At 37.5% G+C, this 17,681-nt stretch overlaps 1 protein-coding gene across 6 annotated transcripts in view; it reads right to left on the bottom strand.

The window, feature by feature from the left end:
• Positions 1–17,681, bottom strand: part of FERRY3 (FERRY endosomal RAB5 effector complex subunit 3) — a 99,353-nt gene that overhangs the window by 76,822 nt on the left and 4,850 nt on the right. For all 6 annotated transcript variants that reach the window (XM_072653977.1, XM_072653978.1, XM_072653981.1 and 3 more), the window contains exons 3-8: positions 17,227–17,372; positions 15,084–15,265; positions 8,282–8,381; positions 8,071–8,192; positions 2,164–2,270; positions 1,226–1,423 (exon numbers count right to left, since the gene is read on the bottom strand). In XM_072653977.1, coding sequence (XP_072510078.1) covers positions 1,226–1,423; positions 2,164–2,270; positions 8,071–8,192; positions 8,282–8,381; positions 15,084–15,265; positions 17,227–17,372 — 855 coding nt within the window. The remainder of the gene's footprint in view (positions 1–1,225; positions 1,424–2,163; positions 2,271–8,070; positions 8,193–8,281; positions 8,382–15,083; positions 15,266–17,226; positions 17,373–17,681) is intronic.

Here is a 17,681-nt window from a genome sequence, read left to right as displayed (position 1 = left end):
ATATTCCAGAAGTCAAAGGAACTAGGACTAAAACCAAGAATCACCTACCCAGCAAAACTGAGTATAATACTTCAGGGGAATAAATGGTCTTTCAATGAAATAGAGGACTTTCAAGCATTCTTGATGAAAAGACCAGAGCTGAAAAGAAAATTTGACTTTCAAACACAAGAATGAAGAGAACCATGAAAAGGTGAACAGCAAAGAGAAGTCATAAGGGACTTACTAAAGTTGAACTGTTTACATTCCTACATGGAAAGACAATATTTGTAACTCTTGAAACATTTAAGTATCTGGGTACTGGGTGGGATTACACACACACACATGCACACACGCACACATACATAGAGACAGAGTGCACAGAGTGAATTGAAGAGGATGGGATCATATCTTAAAAAAAAAAAATGAAATCAAGCAGTGAGAGAGAAATATATTGGGAGGAGAAAGGGAGAAATTGAATGGGGCAAATTATCTCTCATAAAAGAGGCAAGCAAAAGACTCATTAGTAGAGGGATAAAGAGGGGAGGTGAGAGAAAACCATGAGGTCTACTCTCATCACATTCCACTAAAGGAAAGAATAAAATGCACACTCATTTTGGTAGGAAAACCTATCTCACAATACAGGAAAGTGGGGGATAAGAGGACAAGCAGGGTGGGGGGGATGATAGAAGGGAGGGCATGGGGAGGAGAGTGCAATTCGAGGTCGACACTCATGGGGAGGGATAGGATCAAAAGAGAATAGAAGTACTGGGGGACAGGATAGGATGGAGGGAAATATACTTAGTCCTATACAACACAACTATTATGGAAGTCATTTGCAAAACTACACAGATTTGGCCTATATTGAATTGTTTGCCTTCCAAAGGGAAGGGGTGGAGAGGGAGGGAGGTAAAGAAGTTGGAACTCAAAGTGTTAGGATCAACTGTAATGTTCTTGCCACTAGGAAATAAGAAATACAGGTAAAGGGGTATAGAAAGTTATCTGGCCCTACAGGACAAAAGAGAAGACAGAGACAAGGGCAGAGAGGGATGATAGAAGAGAGAGCAGATTGGTCATAGGGGCAATTACAATGCTTGGTGTTTGGGGGGGGAGGGGATAAAAGGGGAGAAATTTTGTAACCCAAAATTTTGTGAAAATGAATGTTAAAAGTTAAATAAATAAATTTAATTATAAAAAAAAAAGACATTTAATAAACAGAATGAGACTACGTGAAATGGGATCAACTCACCTCTTTTAATACCACTGTATGAATTGATGCGATTATCTACCAACAAAACGAGGCCACACAGAGACGCTGAATAGAGGGAGAGTGCTGTCTGCAGCCGATGGAGTTTTACACCACTTCGATGATTTCGTTTGTGTTTACAGAAGTCTAACATGTCTGCTCTCAGCAATCTCAAATTATGCATGGTCTTCAGCTGGGCTCCTAGGGTAAGAGACAGTCCTACAATTATATATGTGCATATTTTAAATAAATTTTATCCTGAATTTGACAAACAAGCAAACATGAACTTGTCCATGTATAAAAAACAGAAAAAAGATGCTACATGCCAACAATAACACAACAGACGGCTAAAGTGGTATAAGAGAAACCCAGAATAAACCCTTAATTAAAACTAATAAAAGGGGCTTGTACTGAAAAAAAAAAACCTTAATTTTAATAGCTAATTTTACATGTTCAAGAATTTTATATGCCAGATGGCTAATAATGTTATAACAACAATGATGATAGCTAGCATCTACAAAAGCACATAGATACTATGTGCCAGGCACTGTGTTAAGCATTTTAGAAGTATCATCTTGTTTGAAGCTCACAACAACCGAGAAGGTAATTGCCATTATTACCTCCATTTTATAACTGAAGAACCTGAGGCAAACAGAAGTTAAGTGACTCACCCAAGGACACACAGCTAATAAGTCTCTGAGGCCAGATTTGAACTTTATTTTCCTGACTCCAGGCTCACTGTTTTGTCCAGTGTGCCACCTAGCAGCCTCATGACTGATAGGTTTCCTTGGGCCAGTAGGCAATCTGTATTTAAAGTTGTGAAAAACTGTGAAAGCTCAGTGAAAAAATGCACTAGGTGAATATGACAAATATTCTTTTTCTTGTAAAAACATAAAAAAATCAATTACTGTAATTATTATTGCACTAAGTTATTCACTTACCTAAGTGAATGGTAAAGCTTTCTTCTAACTTCCTTTGATCTTCATAAATTCTGCCATTTGCTTCTACAGATTCTCTGAACTGACTGGGCTGAACTTTAATTTCTTCACTGAAATATGTTTTAAAAATGTTAATGGCAAGTTCTAAACAAAAGCACTTTTGAAAATGAAATGAGAAAAAACTGAACAACTGGAAAGGAACATTTAACACATTCCCAACCTAATCCTTACTGTATCCACGGCAACAAAAGAGGACTAGAATCATCCAATATATTCTAATTTATAACACTCAGTATTTTTATATGCAAATATCACATTTGAGCCAATACTAGTCTATAGGCTTACTATGAACACTATGCAATTTTCATTAAAAATATGCATGATTATTATCTAATAATTTTCTTTACAAAAGAACTCATGACTTCTTAGTGAGTTCATTCAATACACTTAAAATATGACATATTTTAAAATGAATGTTTTTCTTTCTTAAATTTTATTTTTCAATTAACAAGCACTTTCTTTTCTCTCCCTCAAACACTTCCCTCCAACTTAGAGAAAAAAAAGAAAGACAAAACTCTTGTAACAAATATGCATAGTTTAGAAAAACAAATTACCACATTGTCCCCATCCAAAAACAGGAACATTTCAATTTAACATGTTGCATATAATGAGAACATGCCTGCCAGGTATTCTATTTGAGCGAACTAAGCAAGTGCTTTTCCAATGCCTCTCCATGGTGTGGAGATGTCCCTGGATTTTCAAAGGCCTTGTTTGCTAGAGCAGCGGAAGCTCTGGCAGGTTCTATCCTGCTGGAAAATCTTTGAGGATGGCCCTGGCAGGCCATGGAGTCTATTTTATGAGGACTAATCTAGTTAATAAGCAAGAAGCTCTTCATCATTAGACTGGCCACCTAGTTATTATTTTGGCCTTGGCAACATCTGAAAATAAAGGAAATTTAACACAGCTCTGTGACCTATGCAAGTCATGGTATCACAGTGGTGTCAAAGGGTGCAAAGGGTAAAAAGGGTGCTAAAAATCAGTTTTCAGACTATCAATAAATTTAAATTTGACCACAGGTATTCTAAATGTCAGACATTTATCCAATAATCAATATACAGGGATACAAATGGAAGACCTGAATCTGGTAAATCTTGATATTCTTATTATAAGTGAAACCAAAAGGAGGAGCTGCAGCTTAATAAGATGGCTCATAGGTTCTCCTTGGAGAAGCAAAGAAAAGGGCAGGCAGGGTGGGCTTTAACACAAGCCCGGGGCAATAAGAGACAGTATTCACAGGATGTTTGGTCATCAACTATTTCAGCACTAGATAAATATCTGAAATATCAACCACAAAAATAATTGCAATCTGTGAAAATATACAGTTCCAGTAATTCCAATGAAGAATTCACAAAGAGAATTATGAGGAAAAAATGGGATGTCCCTAATTCAAAAGCACAGGAAACTCACCAACCAATTAAAATTTCAAAAGAAATGCAAAGAAGATGGAAGCCAGCATAGATAAGATGACTATAAGAGCATCATACAATCGTGTAAAAATAGTGTCTAGAATGCTAACGTGCAGGAAGTGAAGCTAATGAAGGAAGCTAAAAGAAGACCAAAGAAGGGACAGGGCCTTTGATTGGAGTGGATGGGGAAAGGATAACTGACTACACAGAGAGAGGGCAAAGATGCTTTTTATGCTCACTTATTATTTTCCTTTTGTTTTTTCTGCTAAGAAGAACGAACATTTTCCTGGAAATGACAAAACAAAAATGACTAACAGGGAGCTGACTGTTATTATTTAGCAGGAGGAAATCAAAATGAATTGTTTCAGAGAAATTACAAACTTCTTTACTGACCTGAGTTTCCCATGAAAGCAAAGGCTTACTTTTTAAATAGTAATATTTTACCAGTGTTGCTATGTGGCAGTGAGACAGAACTGTATTGTTTCCAAAGAACTAAAAATGAGTATCATTCAGAGGGGTACAAGAGAGGCCACCAAAGAGAAAATCAGAAGAAAACGAGTAAAAAATGTTATAACAAGGAATTGGATGATAGGTCATATGGAAGGAAGATGGGATGGTGATGACCATCCAGAATGTTCCATTAGTATTCTTGCAATGTTAGGAAAAAGAGAGAAAGGCATCCAGCACGCTGGATGAACCCCATGTAGCAGAAGGGTTACAAACTCTACTACTAGAATCTCAAGTCAATGAGAACATAGAACCATCTGAATATTTGAGTTATAAAGTACTGAAATAAATTAATATAGCTATCCTACTTGGTAGAAGTGAAACAAAAATATCTATGAGGAAAAAAAAATCCACAAGTGTGACAGATGTTAAAGAGAGTGAAGAAATTAGGAACCAAAGCAAAAAATCAGATTTGCCAGCTGCCAGAACTGGGCTTTTAATCATGCTTCAATATTACTTCTAAAAGATGATTTCTTTTATACCAGTGTTTCTCATCTCCGAGTTTAAGACATGACAGTCTATCACTACTTACTTCACAAGATCAGTTAGTTAACTAACAGTACTCCTATATGGACATAGACTGAAATCTCCATGTAGATTTTAAAAAACAACAATTCTCCTAACATGCAGTGATGCACTGAGCACTGGACCTGGAGTCTGAAAACCTGTTTCTAAGGGTTACCTCTAATACTGACGAGTTGCGTGATTTTGGTTACATCCCTTCACCACTCTAAAGCTCAGTTTCCTTAATGGTATTAGCTATTTTGTCACTTCTTACCCTTATGACTATTAGACAAGGATTAACTTAGAAGAGGGAGCACTAAGTGTCCAGGATCAGGGAAGTGCTGGCCTCTGTATTCTGCTCTAGTCATGCCACATCTGAATTACTGTTTTCATTTTGGAGACACTGCATTTTAGGTAGGACATTAAGAGGCTGGAGAGTATAGAGAAGAGGGCCATGAGGATGGTGCTCGGATCTAAGATGAAGCTACATGAGGATCAGTTAAAGGAACTGAAGGATATTTAGCCTGGAAAAGAGAAGAGAGAAAACAGGCTATCCATCTATAAATAACTGTGGAGCTATATGAAAGAGGAATTAGACTTGTTTTGTTTGGTGTTAGAGGGCAAAACCAGGAGCAATGAGTGGGAACTGCAAAAAGATAAAATTTAAGCTTGATGCAAAGAAAAAATTACTCTCAGGACTATGGATGGGATATTTTGGGAGTTACTGGATTCTCCCTTCTTGAAATGATGGATGGCCATTGGTTGGGAATTCCTTTTCAGGAATGAGATGGCCTAGGTTGCCTCTAAGTCTCTTTCTAAATCTAAGATTCTGTGGTCTTCCTTCTGTCCCTGCTATTCTTTGGTACAAAGGGAAGTATATCAACTTTTTCAAATTGGTTTAGGGAGAATAATAACCCTGAAGTGACTGATTTACTAACCAGAAAAAGCTGCCTTTTACATGATACTGTTTTAATGGAAATGTCAGTTTTCTAAAAGTAATCTGATTTTTGCTGAGTTTGCATGAATTCTAACTGATATTTAAGAGGGGAAGAGGAAGTACTGGGAACCTTTTCTCCCACTATTGTTTAAATATACTTTACAATATTTAAATATATTATTTAAACATATTTTACAGGATGAAGTAGCCATTACCAAAAATAATAAAAAACAGAACTTACTTAAGTAGCATTTTAAGGTTTATTAAGAATTTGGAGAACAGATTCTAATGGCAAATGAACGTGACAAATCACAGAATATGCATTGAAAGAGAACTCAGAGATAATATAAGTTCTACCTTAAGTATGAAAAAGTGGTCATTTAGGCTCTACTTGAAGCCCTCAAATGACATTACCTTCTAAAATGATTCCTTTCTACTTTGAGACAGTTCTAATTGTTGGGAAGCTTTCTTTATATAAAGCTAAAATCTGCTTCCCTGTAGCTTCCAGTCACTGGTCCTAATCCTGCCTTCCAAGGTTAAGCAGAACCAGTCCGTAGTACTGTCTCCAACCTACTTAATCAGTGCCTTTGATTAGATGATCAGACATATTAAAGAATGGTTATAAAATGGCTAGATGTATAATAAGTATATGCAACATTTTCTCATCACATATGCTTTTATAAAAATATATTTTAATTTATTTCATTAAGTATCTCTCAATTACACTTTAAAAGACTTTTAACATTTTATGTTTTTTACAGTTGTGAGTTCCAAATTCTCTCCCTCCTGCCCCTTCTCTCTCCCATGAGTAAGCAAGCAATATGATATATACATCATAACATACTTTAAGATGAAATGATGTAATACAGTATTAATAGTCTTGTCAATTTAAACAGCAATTTTTACTTTCTCTTTTTTGGCATTATTCAGAACTACTATGACATTCAGGTAAAACAACTATATGTTTTCTAGTAATGTTAGACAACAAGTAAAAGGTGCCAGGAGCATGAAAATGCCCCAAAATATTATTCTAAATTAATATGCAATAATAAGGTTACTTTAATGATTATTATGGTCATCTGTGAGTGCCTTAAAACAGGTGATAATATTAGAAAAAAGATATATTCCAAAGTTGTTGACATCAGATGTACATATTTTATTACCTCTTCCATCTCTTAATTTTTTTTAATTTGGAAAACACTAACAAATTGGAGGCAACAACCTTAAGTGCATCTATCAAGTTACTCCTTGCCTAAATGCAGATACAGTGCCCATCACTGCTTTAGAGCTATGAAGTTCCAATGTGAGTCATTACCAGACTCAGTGAGTCACTACCATTATTCAGAACACATATGGAGAGAATACAAAGTATATCTGACCAATCTGTCTTCTGGGTCAAGAACAACTAGGCCAAAGCAGAAAGTAGGAGACTCCTGTATCCTTTTCCAACTAATCCTCATCAAGCACCCAATCATGCTGCGAATGCAGACCTTCTGTCAGAAGGAAGCAAAATGATAAACATTCATAATGAGGTTTATGACCCCTCAGAAGACTGACATTTTAAAATAGGAACCTCATAAAATACAATGCTAAACCCAAAGGAATGAAAATCATTCAGTTCATCTTAGAGTACATTAGAAATTAGTTTTGGATGAAATAGTACCTAACAGGGAGAAATATTGCTATGGGATCCTTTGTATTTCCCTATATATCACAGTAGGTGTGTAATGCTTTCCCCATAAGAAAGATAGGCCCTGCCTCCTTGGTGCTCACTGCTCTCTAAATAGGCAATGACACTTCCCTCCCAAAATAGCAGCTCTCGGGGATGTCATTTCACTTCTAATCACTGACAAATGACCTGACTTTGTTCTGCATGGAAATATGAAAACATGGGGAAGGGGCCAACTTTAGAAGATAAAAATACCAAGCAGACAAAGGCTTTTAAGATTCAGATTAGAAATTATTTGTATACAAAGTATGAACTAGAAACATATAATTATCTCTAAGTGTATAAAATAAATATCTGTACACAGAAACAAAACATTACCCTATTGCATTTTATATAAACATCTAATTCAATGTATCCTGGCAGCTTTAAAAAAAGTGAAAATAGCTTTGGCAGCTTGAAAAAATAGCTTAAGAGAAAAAAATGTGAGGCCAAGAGGTGATACAGGGGATGTCATCTGTATTACGACTAGCCATATTTTTAACTAGCTTAGGGGCAAATCAATTCAAAAGAAAAAAGTGATATATGGAAGACAAGTGGTATTAAGGCTTATGGATTTAAAATGTTTTTGAAGCTTTTTCCCCAAAAAACCCCCCAACAACAACAACAACTAACCTCCCAGCAAATGTCAATAATCCAAAAGCTGTTAAAAAAGAAAACACTACTATCTTGAAATTTCACCTCTAACTCAGGAATCTCTACAATGAAAAAGACATATTTATTGGTTTAATTAAAAATGATAAATTCTTAATATTTCAGATGATTAATACCTGATGGATTTGTTGTTTGGATTTTTTAGGTCCTGGTGAAGTTTTATTACCCACTCCTGATATTCCTGTTTTTGGATGGCAGTCGACTGTTTTAACTCACTGGTCCATTTATTCTCTAAGACCTAATAACAATACCCAGAATAATTAATTTTACTTTAAAAGGAAACATAAAATACAGTTACATGAATGAAAGCCATTCCTTTTTACTCACCTGCTGGGATTCAAAATGTTGAGCAGCCAATGAATTTACATCCTGATCTGTTAGTGACTTTCCCAGTTCCTGCATTACTTTATCCATTTCTGCACCTTGCCTGAAAAGAGGGGAACCCAAAATCAGTTGAGGAAGCAAACCTTCTCGTCTGAGCCCTAGTACAGAAGTCAAAAAACTTAATTCCAAGATCTTACAGCTTTACATGCACATTAGCAGTTTAAATTGTTCTTACTTCCCAATCTGCAAAATGAAGATTTTGTTATCTTCTTACCTCCCAGGAATGAAGAATTATTTTGTTAAAAAAAATCACTGAGATTTTTGGAGAAAGAAGTACAAAACTGATACTGATAATTCTATAAGTTAGCACAAACTTTTCTTATGGGAGAAATTTACATCTGAAATTAATGTATGAGAGAAACTATTCAAATCTAATAGACTTTTTACTGGAATTTCTTTAGAGAATTCTTATTAACAAAAGCACAATGCTTTTTACATCGACAGATTTCTTGAAGCATACACCTTGCAAACTATGTTCAAAATACATTCGTTATACAGGTTAAAGTGACTCTTTGATCATCAGTCAGATACAAGGAAGTATGTGACCCAGAGGACTTAGACTCAAATGAGACACTTCACCTCCCTGAGTGTTCATTTCTTTATTTCTAAAAAGAAGGGCTTAGACTAGAGGACCTTTAGGTTCCTTCCAGGACTGAGAATAAAGGCAAGAAACTGAAATCCAAAGGGGTAAAGACTTCGTTTTTCTCACTGCTACCCACAGAAGGCCTGAGATGCAAAAGCGAAATATTAATCTGAGAAGAGACTAGCTGGCTAGGAAGATGCAGTCTAAGAATGGGATTTGGACGTTGGGACCACAGTTTAAAAAAGAGAATGGGAGATTGAAGGCCAGAGATAAAGTGCACTTAAAGATTGGTGGGAGTGTGTTTCCCAGGTTTGGCAAATTTAATCAAAGGGACTTTAAACTAAAAGAGATGGGAGATTACCTATGTAAGATCCCCAAGCTAAATATCATATAGAGAGAAGCTTCAAAGTTCTTAGAAGACAAAAGTAAAAAAACCCATTCACTAATAATATCTACAGCCTCCAAAGTATATACAGAAATGCTCCAAGTTTAGGCAGCAAACAAAAAACTGAAGGTCTAAAGGAAGGAGGCAAATTTAGCTTCACAGAGATTTGGGGGGATGAACCCTATGGCTGGATTATGGTTCTGGAAACATGTGTCTTAATGAAAAGGGATTAAAGGAGAGGAGTGAGGAGGAACTGTATATTTAAAAGGTAAGCTAATGCAAGGAAATCTAGAAGCCCAAAAGAAATATGATAGCATTTCAGGTGAAAGTACCTGAAAATTTCTTTCCTAGCCTTAATGATACTTTCATCTTTCAAGAAGTGGAGGGACCAATGGAAAATTCTATTCTGGATGTGATTCTCACTAAAAAGGAGAAACCACTTAGTGGGGTAAAAATGATGGGAATCATGAAGGAAAGTGACCACTCTATCTTAAGAATTTGGGAGAGAAGAGAAGAAATCTGAGCATAGTTTCACATGTACCACAGATTAAGGGAAAGCAGATTTCAAAGGGCTGAATGGAAAGATTGTAGGAAAGGTGGATGCTCAAGAATGAAATTCTGAAGGCACAAGGAAAAACAAATCCAGTAGGGAGGGAATTCACCAAATAACTTAAGACTGAAGTCAAGTAACTGAGAATAACATTAATAGCTAACACTTACCTAGAGCTTTAAGGTTTGCAAGGTGTTTCACAAAATTATGTCACTTTATCCTCACAACAATTCTGGAGGTAGATTATTATAATCATCACTATTTTACAGATGAGGAAACTGAGGCAGACAGAGGTTAAGTGATATAAAGAATATAATAGTGGGGCAGCTGGTATGCATGGGAAGCAGAAACTGAACCCAGGTCCTCTTGACTCCAAGACCTGCCCTCCATACACTATTGTCATGCTGTCTCTCTCTCTCTCTCATACACCCACATACACCCCCCCCCCCCCACACACACACCCCTATTGCACTTTCTAAAATATAGTTTCAGTACCAATTGTCTACTTAACTCTAACCTTTATATACTCCAAGGGCCTCCATTTCAACCTGTACCTGAACAGCAATCCCCTACATAATATATCTGATAATTAGCTATCCAGTGCAGTCTGCCTGAAGACTTTCAGTAACGGATAATTCACTATTTCCTCCGATAGACACTTTAGACAGCTCTAATTGTTAGGGATATTTTCTTACACAGAGCTGAAATTTACCTTTCTGTCTTCTCTCTATTTCCCTTAGTTTTAGAAAGTATTATCATTATCTATAGAAAGACATAAGATTTGCAAAGCAAACATATGATCTCATTTAATCCTCATGATAATACTGTGAGATAAATGTCATTGGAGCCTCAGCGACCTGCACAGGCTCACAACTAGTAACCCTGTTTGATACACGATTCAATGTCAGGACTTCTGCTTTCCAGTCTGCTTCCACAGCACAAGCCTAGTCCTTCTCTAACATTACAGACATCACTCAGTGATTTAGACCACAAATTGCAGAACGGTGCTAATGTGCCCTGTTTCCTCACCTGGAGTTTCCTATGCTCACATGAACTCACAGGTGTAGCCAAAAAAAAAAAATCTAAAAAAAGGTTTCATTTGTTAAAGAGTATGAATATTGATAGATCTGGATGCAAAAGTCCCATGCATACACACAAATATACATGATACATGTTCCCCCTGGTGGATGATAAATGTCGTTGCAGTTTTGAAAGTTTAAAGAGAACTATTGAAAACAAAACTTTAATAAACAGAATTATTAAGATTTCCAAAACCTTTCTTCCATATTTAAATTGAGGTAGAAGTGCTGACAGGTGCACAATGGTCTGGTAGGTAGCATATTCAAAAGGACAATCTAGAGCAGTGGTGTCAAATTCAAATAGAAATGGGGACCACTAAACTGTACATAAAGCTGCATTTGGACTATATTTTGTGGTAGTTTTATTTATTTTGTTAACTATTTCCCAATTCCATTTTAATTTCGTTCAAGTGGCACTATGGGATGTTGAAGACTGTATACCTGGCTGGTCACCAAGATCAGAGAGAATTTATTACTTTCATTTTAAGCACTAAATCTTTATCAATTTGACAGGTCAGGGTGGTAAACCCTAGTTTTGTGTAGTTCTTGAGATAAACATGAAGACAAAAGAAATGAAACTGATGCTGATATAAAGTATTATTATATACTCATTGACAGAGTCAGCTTTAGAGCTGGGAAGACTAGGGCTCAAGTTCGCTCTTATACATGCTCAGTGTGTGGCCACGGGTGATTCATTCAACTGCATAGTGTCCCAAACAACGAAGATAAGCTGAAAAAAGAGTGGGTGACATAAATCCAATAGGGAGAGTGTTGACACTGGCAATTCCTCATAATGATGAAATCTTATGTCCTGTCCCAAACCAAGAGACCTAAAGTGAAGTTAAAATGAGTAAATGGAAGAATAATGCAAAAATCTACAAGTTCTATTTGGAATGGTAAATGGACTGTTACATTTTGAAAAATAAGAACGCAGAAAAGCTATTAGAGCTATCTGTCCATGACACTATGGACTCCTGTAGCACAAAGTCCTCCACTTGTTACAGAAAACAAGAAGCAAAGATGCACCAGTGCTGTTAGTTGAGTATTTCTTGCTGCCCTTAACTCAAATGCCATGTCAAAGTAGGGACTGCACTTAATTCCCCGAAAAAGTCAGAGCTAGTGAAAAAAATCAACAGAGTTCTCTCTTTGTCCTTTCATTCATTAAATCACAAAAGGAAGTGTTCCTTCTTTTATCCTGAACCAAAACTGAGAGGAGGAGGTATTCATTTTTTTTTAAACCCATATACCAGAATTGCCTGTTTTAGTAGGAGAAACTGTGGCCAAAAATCTCTCTCCAGAGGAGTATTTATAAATTTAATTTTTAAGAAAGGGCCCCTGAGAGATTCTGTTCAAATGAGGAGTCTATGTCCTTTCTCTTCCACAACACCATTACGGATCAGATGAGCTCTGTGTGGACCCAGCTCCAATAACCCCTACTTCAAAGAACTCTCCTGAGCTGAACTGCTCTCTGATTTGAACTCAGAGGATTTTGCACTTCTCCTTAAGACTCCCTCCTGTCTAGGTTTTCATGACACTGTTCTCTTGGCTCTATTTGACTGATCTTTCCCAATCTTCTGTGCTGGATCTTCTTCCAGGTCACCCCCACTAATCGTGCATGTCTCCCAAGGATTTGTCTTTGGCTCTCTTCTCTTCCACTGTGTCAGAGATGTTTAACCTTGGGGCTGTAGACTCAATTTAAAAAATATTTTGATAACTGTATTTCCTTTGTTTCCTTTGTAATTCTATATACTTTATTTAAAAGGGGTCCATAGGCTTCATGAGACTGCAAAAGAAGTTGACACAAGAAAGGTTAAGAAGCCACACTCTATACTATTTCATATGGTGATTTCATTCTTATGATCGCTATGCAGCATGTGAGCATGCTGTTCAGAATGATTTATTCAGCCCTTTCTTCTCTGTTTCTCTCCCTTAACTCTCTTTCCTGATCAGTCGTGCAACACAAACTGCTTACTAGATATCTCAAAATGAATGCCCTGTGAGCATCTCAAAGAAACCATGGCTATTGGAACACTCATTATCTTTCCTCCAAACCCTCCTCTCTTCCCAATTTCCCTATTAATGCTGAAGGAAGGCATTACCAACTTTCCAATCACTCAGGCTTACAACCCCACTATCATTTCCGACTCTTCACTTGCACTTACTCCACATATCTAGTCTGCTGCCAAGTCGTGTCATTTCTACCTTCCCAAAACCTCTCACATGCATCCTTTTCTCCACACTCACATTTCCACTATCATACTAGAGCAGACCCTCTTCACCTTAGGCCTGGACTATTGTACTGGCCTACTGGGTGGTCTCCTTGCCTCATCCATTTAGTTTGCCAAAATGATCTTCCTAAAGTGCAAGTCTGACCATGTCACCCTCTACTCAATAAACTCCAATGGCTCTCTATTACCTCCAGGATCAAATATAAAATTCTCTGGCTTTTAAAGCATTTCACAACTTGGCCTGTTCCCTCCTTTCCAGGTTTTTTTTACACTTTACTGTTTCACATACTCTATGACCAGTAATACTTGATGCCTTGATTTCTCTGCACTTCCAGCTCTAGACCTCTTCACGGGCTGTCCTCCATGCCTGGACTGTTCTTCCATTCTATCACTTCTCTGGCTTCCATGAAGCCTCAGTGCAAAGTTCACCTTCTGCAAAAGGCCTCTCCCAGTCCTTCCCCGCCCCCCATACTTTCCCTCTACCCTAACCTCCCCATTATGTTATCTATAGTTTATGTGCCGGTAGTTGTTTGCATGCTGTCTATCCCGTTTGAACACCAACTCCCTGAGAGCAGCGACCGTATTTTTATCTTTCATTGCTTAGCACAATGGTTGACATATATTAAGGGATTAATAAATGCTTACTGATACTCTGCCTGCAAGTAGCAACGTGGATAGCGGCACCAGAAAAAGAGGAGAAAGACCAGTAGCACCTCCACTGCTGTCTTGATGAGGCACCCAATGCTTTGCTGCAAGACTGAGGGGCTGAGCATGAAGGGGTGGGCATTATTTTGGAGTGAGGCTGATTTTTGCAACCCTGATTATCAAATGTTGTTATTATTGGTCAGAGGGAGGACTGTTGTGGGCCAGAGCATTATGGAACTGGGATAGTTTGAGTTAATTCTCACCCCCTGCCCCCACCTCTCCACCAACTGGTATGATTGTGAGCCAAGAGGCTGTAGAGCAGACCTGGGATAGTATGAATCAACTTTGCCCCTGGTAGGTTGACTTGGGACCTAGCTGTGAGTCCTCTGGGTGAAGAGTATATAAAGACACCTTTAGGACTCTGAAGGAAGACCTTTCTTGGACTGCTTTTATCTCTCTGTGGAAGATGGTACAGATTTTGATTTTGTTGTTATCAGGAGCTGCAAAGGTAAAACTTCCCTCTACTGAGCCAGACTGGCAACCTGTCTATAATTTATTGACTTAAGAGTGCCTATGGCACTCAGAGTTAAGAGATTTGCTCATGAGTTCACTTACTATGTGTCAGAGACAGGACTTGAACCTAGGCTTTCCTGATTCCCAGGCTGGCCTTCTATCCACTATAACACATGGCTCCTCATGACCTGAAAAATGGGAACACTTGGAGGAATTTAATTAATTTGGTTCTGATTGCAAGTATAGATTAGAGAACAATTTAAACAAACATTACCCATAGTTTAGTTCATGTGACCACATTCCTGCAAAAGGGCAGAGAAAACAATGCACCAGAGCAAATAACCCTGGCAGTTTTTTTTGCCACTGCATTTTAAGCTTGTTGACCCTTAGAGGCTTTGAAATCTGATGAAGCTGATGTGGACCAGCTGACAAGTGCATGGGCAAAAACTTATGCTGAGGTGAGAGCATGGGTCAGGCTGCAATTTCCTTCCCCTTCCTTCTGCTTAAACTAAGGATTGACAAGCTTAAAATACAATCATTAATGGCATATTTGAGAGAAACTACATAAATCTACATGGACCTACAACATTAATTTCAACAACTGGTTTGAAATGAACCAGGAAATTATCTGCATTTATGAGAAGGAAGATTTTTCTTATTTCCTGCTTCAATTTTCCAGAAGTTTATAAAAATCCCTTACCTGGACAAGTGCATCTAATTATATTTAAGTATCACAATTAAGCATACAAAAAGTTGAAATACCTTTCTCGTAACTTTTTCAGCTCCACATCTCTTTCCCCAATAAGTTCTGAGATACTAACAAAGTAATTATGCTCCAAATTTAAGAGAGTTTCAGAGGCAGGGGAATGGATTAGGTCATGATAGACATCTGCAAAATCTTCATCCCAGCTTGGCTCTTCAGGCCTTGCATGCTCTAATGTGGTCTACAAGATAAAACAGACATAGGAGAAATCATATAGTAGGTTTCCTTTTAAAATATAATGCTGCAGTTATGCAAAAAGCTTTTTTCCCCTCTATCATGTGGTTCTTGACTTAATTTTCCCACAAATCTTCTTGTAAGTATGTTGTGATATAAATGTACTCTTTGGATTGTCTATCTATTCTTTCATTCTTGATATATAACCAGTCCACTTCCCTTTCTGTTCATATGTGTCCTTGATACTTATTTCCTTGAAAACAGGCCCAATCAGATCACATTTGGAAAATTGTGTTCACACTGTAGGATAACATGAACATGATAAAGTACTCTGAGGTGGGCCCCCAGGATAGTGAAGAGATTGGAAACCATATCATCTTCTTCCTCGCCTTAGAAAGTGGAGCTAAGGAGAAGCTACAAGAACAACATTTTGATTTCCATCCATCAGTGCTCACTCTCGGCAAAGTGGTGCACACTAAGTCCAGAGACACTGGAAGTCAAGCAGAGTCTGGATGCACGCTGCAAGCAATGCAAGCTGATTCCTGGATAGGTAGGATGTGCTGATAAACGGTGAGTTATCTACACTGGGGGAGAATGCACACAACCTACTCAAAAGTTTAATCTGCATTATTAACATTTTTCTCTTTCATTTTCTAAATCAAGACAATTAATAAAACAATAGATCAAGCACTGGATGTCCATTTCTAAAGTGTCAAGGCTCACACTGACAACTAAACAGTGTCTCCAGCTGTGCCCACTGTGCCCAGGCATGGGCTGAACTGGCGGCCTCTGATTCTGTGAACTAGGCCCACATCAACAACAAATGGCAAGAGGGCATGCTCCACAAACAGATAACTGTAGAACAAAACTTTACTCTGGATTAAAGCAGGATGAAGAGAAACCAGACCCAGAAAAGCCTTGTCAGATGAATTTAATTTTCATACCAAAACAATCCTCAGTCTGCTACACCCCAGTCCAAGGGTAGGGAACCTGTGGCCTTCAGGCCACATGTGGTCCTTTGACTAGATTCATTCTGTAAACCTTGGACTCAGTCAAAAGGCTGCACCCAAGGACCTAGAAGGTCACATGTGGCCTTGAGACTGCAGGTTCCCCACCCTTGTGGCCTAGTTCCTCTTTAATTACTAATTTATATGGATGCAAAAATATTAGATGAAATATTAGCAAAGAGGCTACAGCAATATATTTTTAAATTATTTACCACGAACATGCTAAAATCCCAGTTTTGTCAGGTATGAATGAAACTACCCTGGTTAATGAGAGAATTGGTTTTACTTTGATGATTCTTCATTTTTCTACTTCTTTTAGTAATTGTATCACAGTCACATTCTTTTTTTGCAAAGATTTTTGTGACATTTTTACTAAGGGAGGAAGCTGTATCAATAAATTTCACTGCCTTAGTCATTCAACATTGAGAATACCTAGCATGTCAATTTTTATTGTAAAAACAGGTGCAATTGCACTTTATGCAGCAGATGTGCTCTTACAAAGTAAAAAGAATATAATTTGCTTCATAGTCTAAATGTATTTAGGGAGCTCAATAAGTAAGCTATGAATTCTTCCAGAGAGCAAGTAATCATCTTATAAAATTTACTGGTTCTGCAAATCCATATTTACATATGTAAGGTTTACCTGAGGCAGGATACACCTAGTGAGCATGGAATAATGGAAAGAATACTGGACCCAGAAGTCAGGAACTTTGGGTTCAAACCTCAGCTCTGGAATTTACTAGCTGTTTGATTGTGGGCAAGTCATTTAACATTTCTGAGTCTCAGTTTCCTCATCTGTAAAATGGGGATAATAGCACTTGTACTGCTTACTTCCCAAAGCAGTTGTGAGTAAAATGCTTTGCAAACTTTAAGCCCTACACATATATCAGTATTTACTTATAAGACCAGTAAAAATAAACAAGGGAAGGGAGGGAAATTACAACCTGACCCATGCTCTCACCTCAGCGTAAGTTTTTGCCCATGCATTTGTCAGTTGGTGCACATCAACTTCACCAGATTTCAAAGCTTCTAGTGCAGCCTCAGCTTCTCTATCATAATCTTTTAGAGATTCTTCCTTTATAAACTGGCTCAGAGATTCTTTTAAGTCTGTGGCAGGAAAAACACAAATCAACATCAATTAAATTCCCACAGATCAATTAATCAGTGAACCAGCATTATTAAGCACCTATTATGTGAGAGGCACTACATCAGGCAATGAGGACACGAAGACAAACATGAACCAGTCATGGCCCTCGAGACTGGGGAAAGGGGGCAGAAGAAAACCTGTACACAGAGACAGAGAAAAAGTTAAAAATATTTTACAGGACATTCCTTCAATTTTCAAATTTTAATCTTATGTACCTTAATACAGCATACTACTAAGTAACTAAAACAATCAACTTAGAGAATCAATTT

Source organism: Notamacropus eugenii, chromosome 3 (genome assembly GCF_028372415.1).
Source record: "Notamacropus eugenii isolate mMacEug1 chromosome 3, mMacEug1.pri_v2, whole genome shotgun sequence".
In the NCBI taxonomy this organism is placed as follows: domain Eukaryota; kingdom Metazoa; phylum Chordata; class Mammalia; order Diprotodontia; family Macropodidae; genus Notamacropus; species Notamacropus eugenii.
The sequence above is the reverse complement of the archived record's forward strand: the minus strand, read 5'-3'. Positions and strand labels throughout refer to the sequence as shown.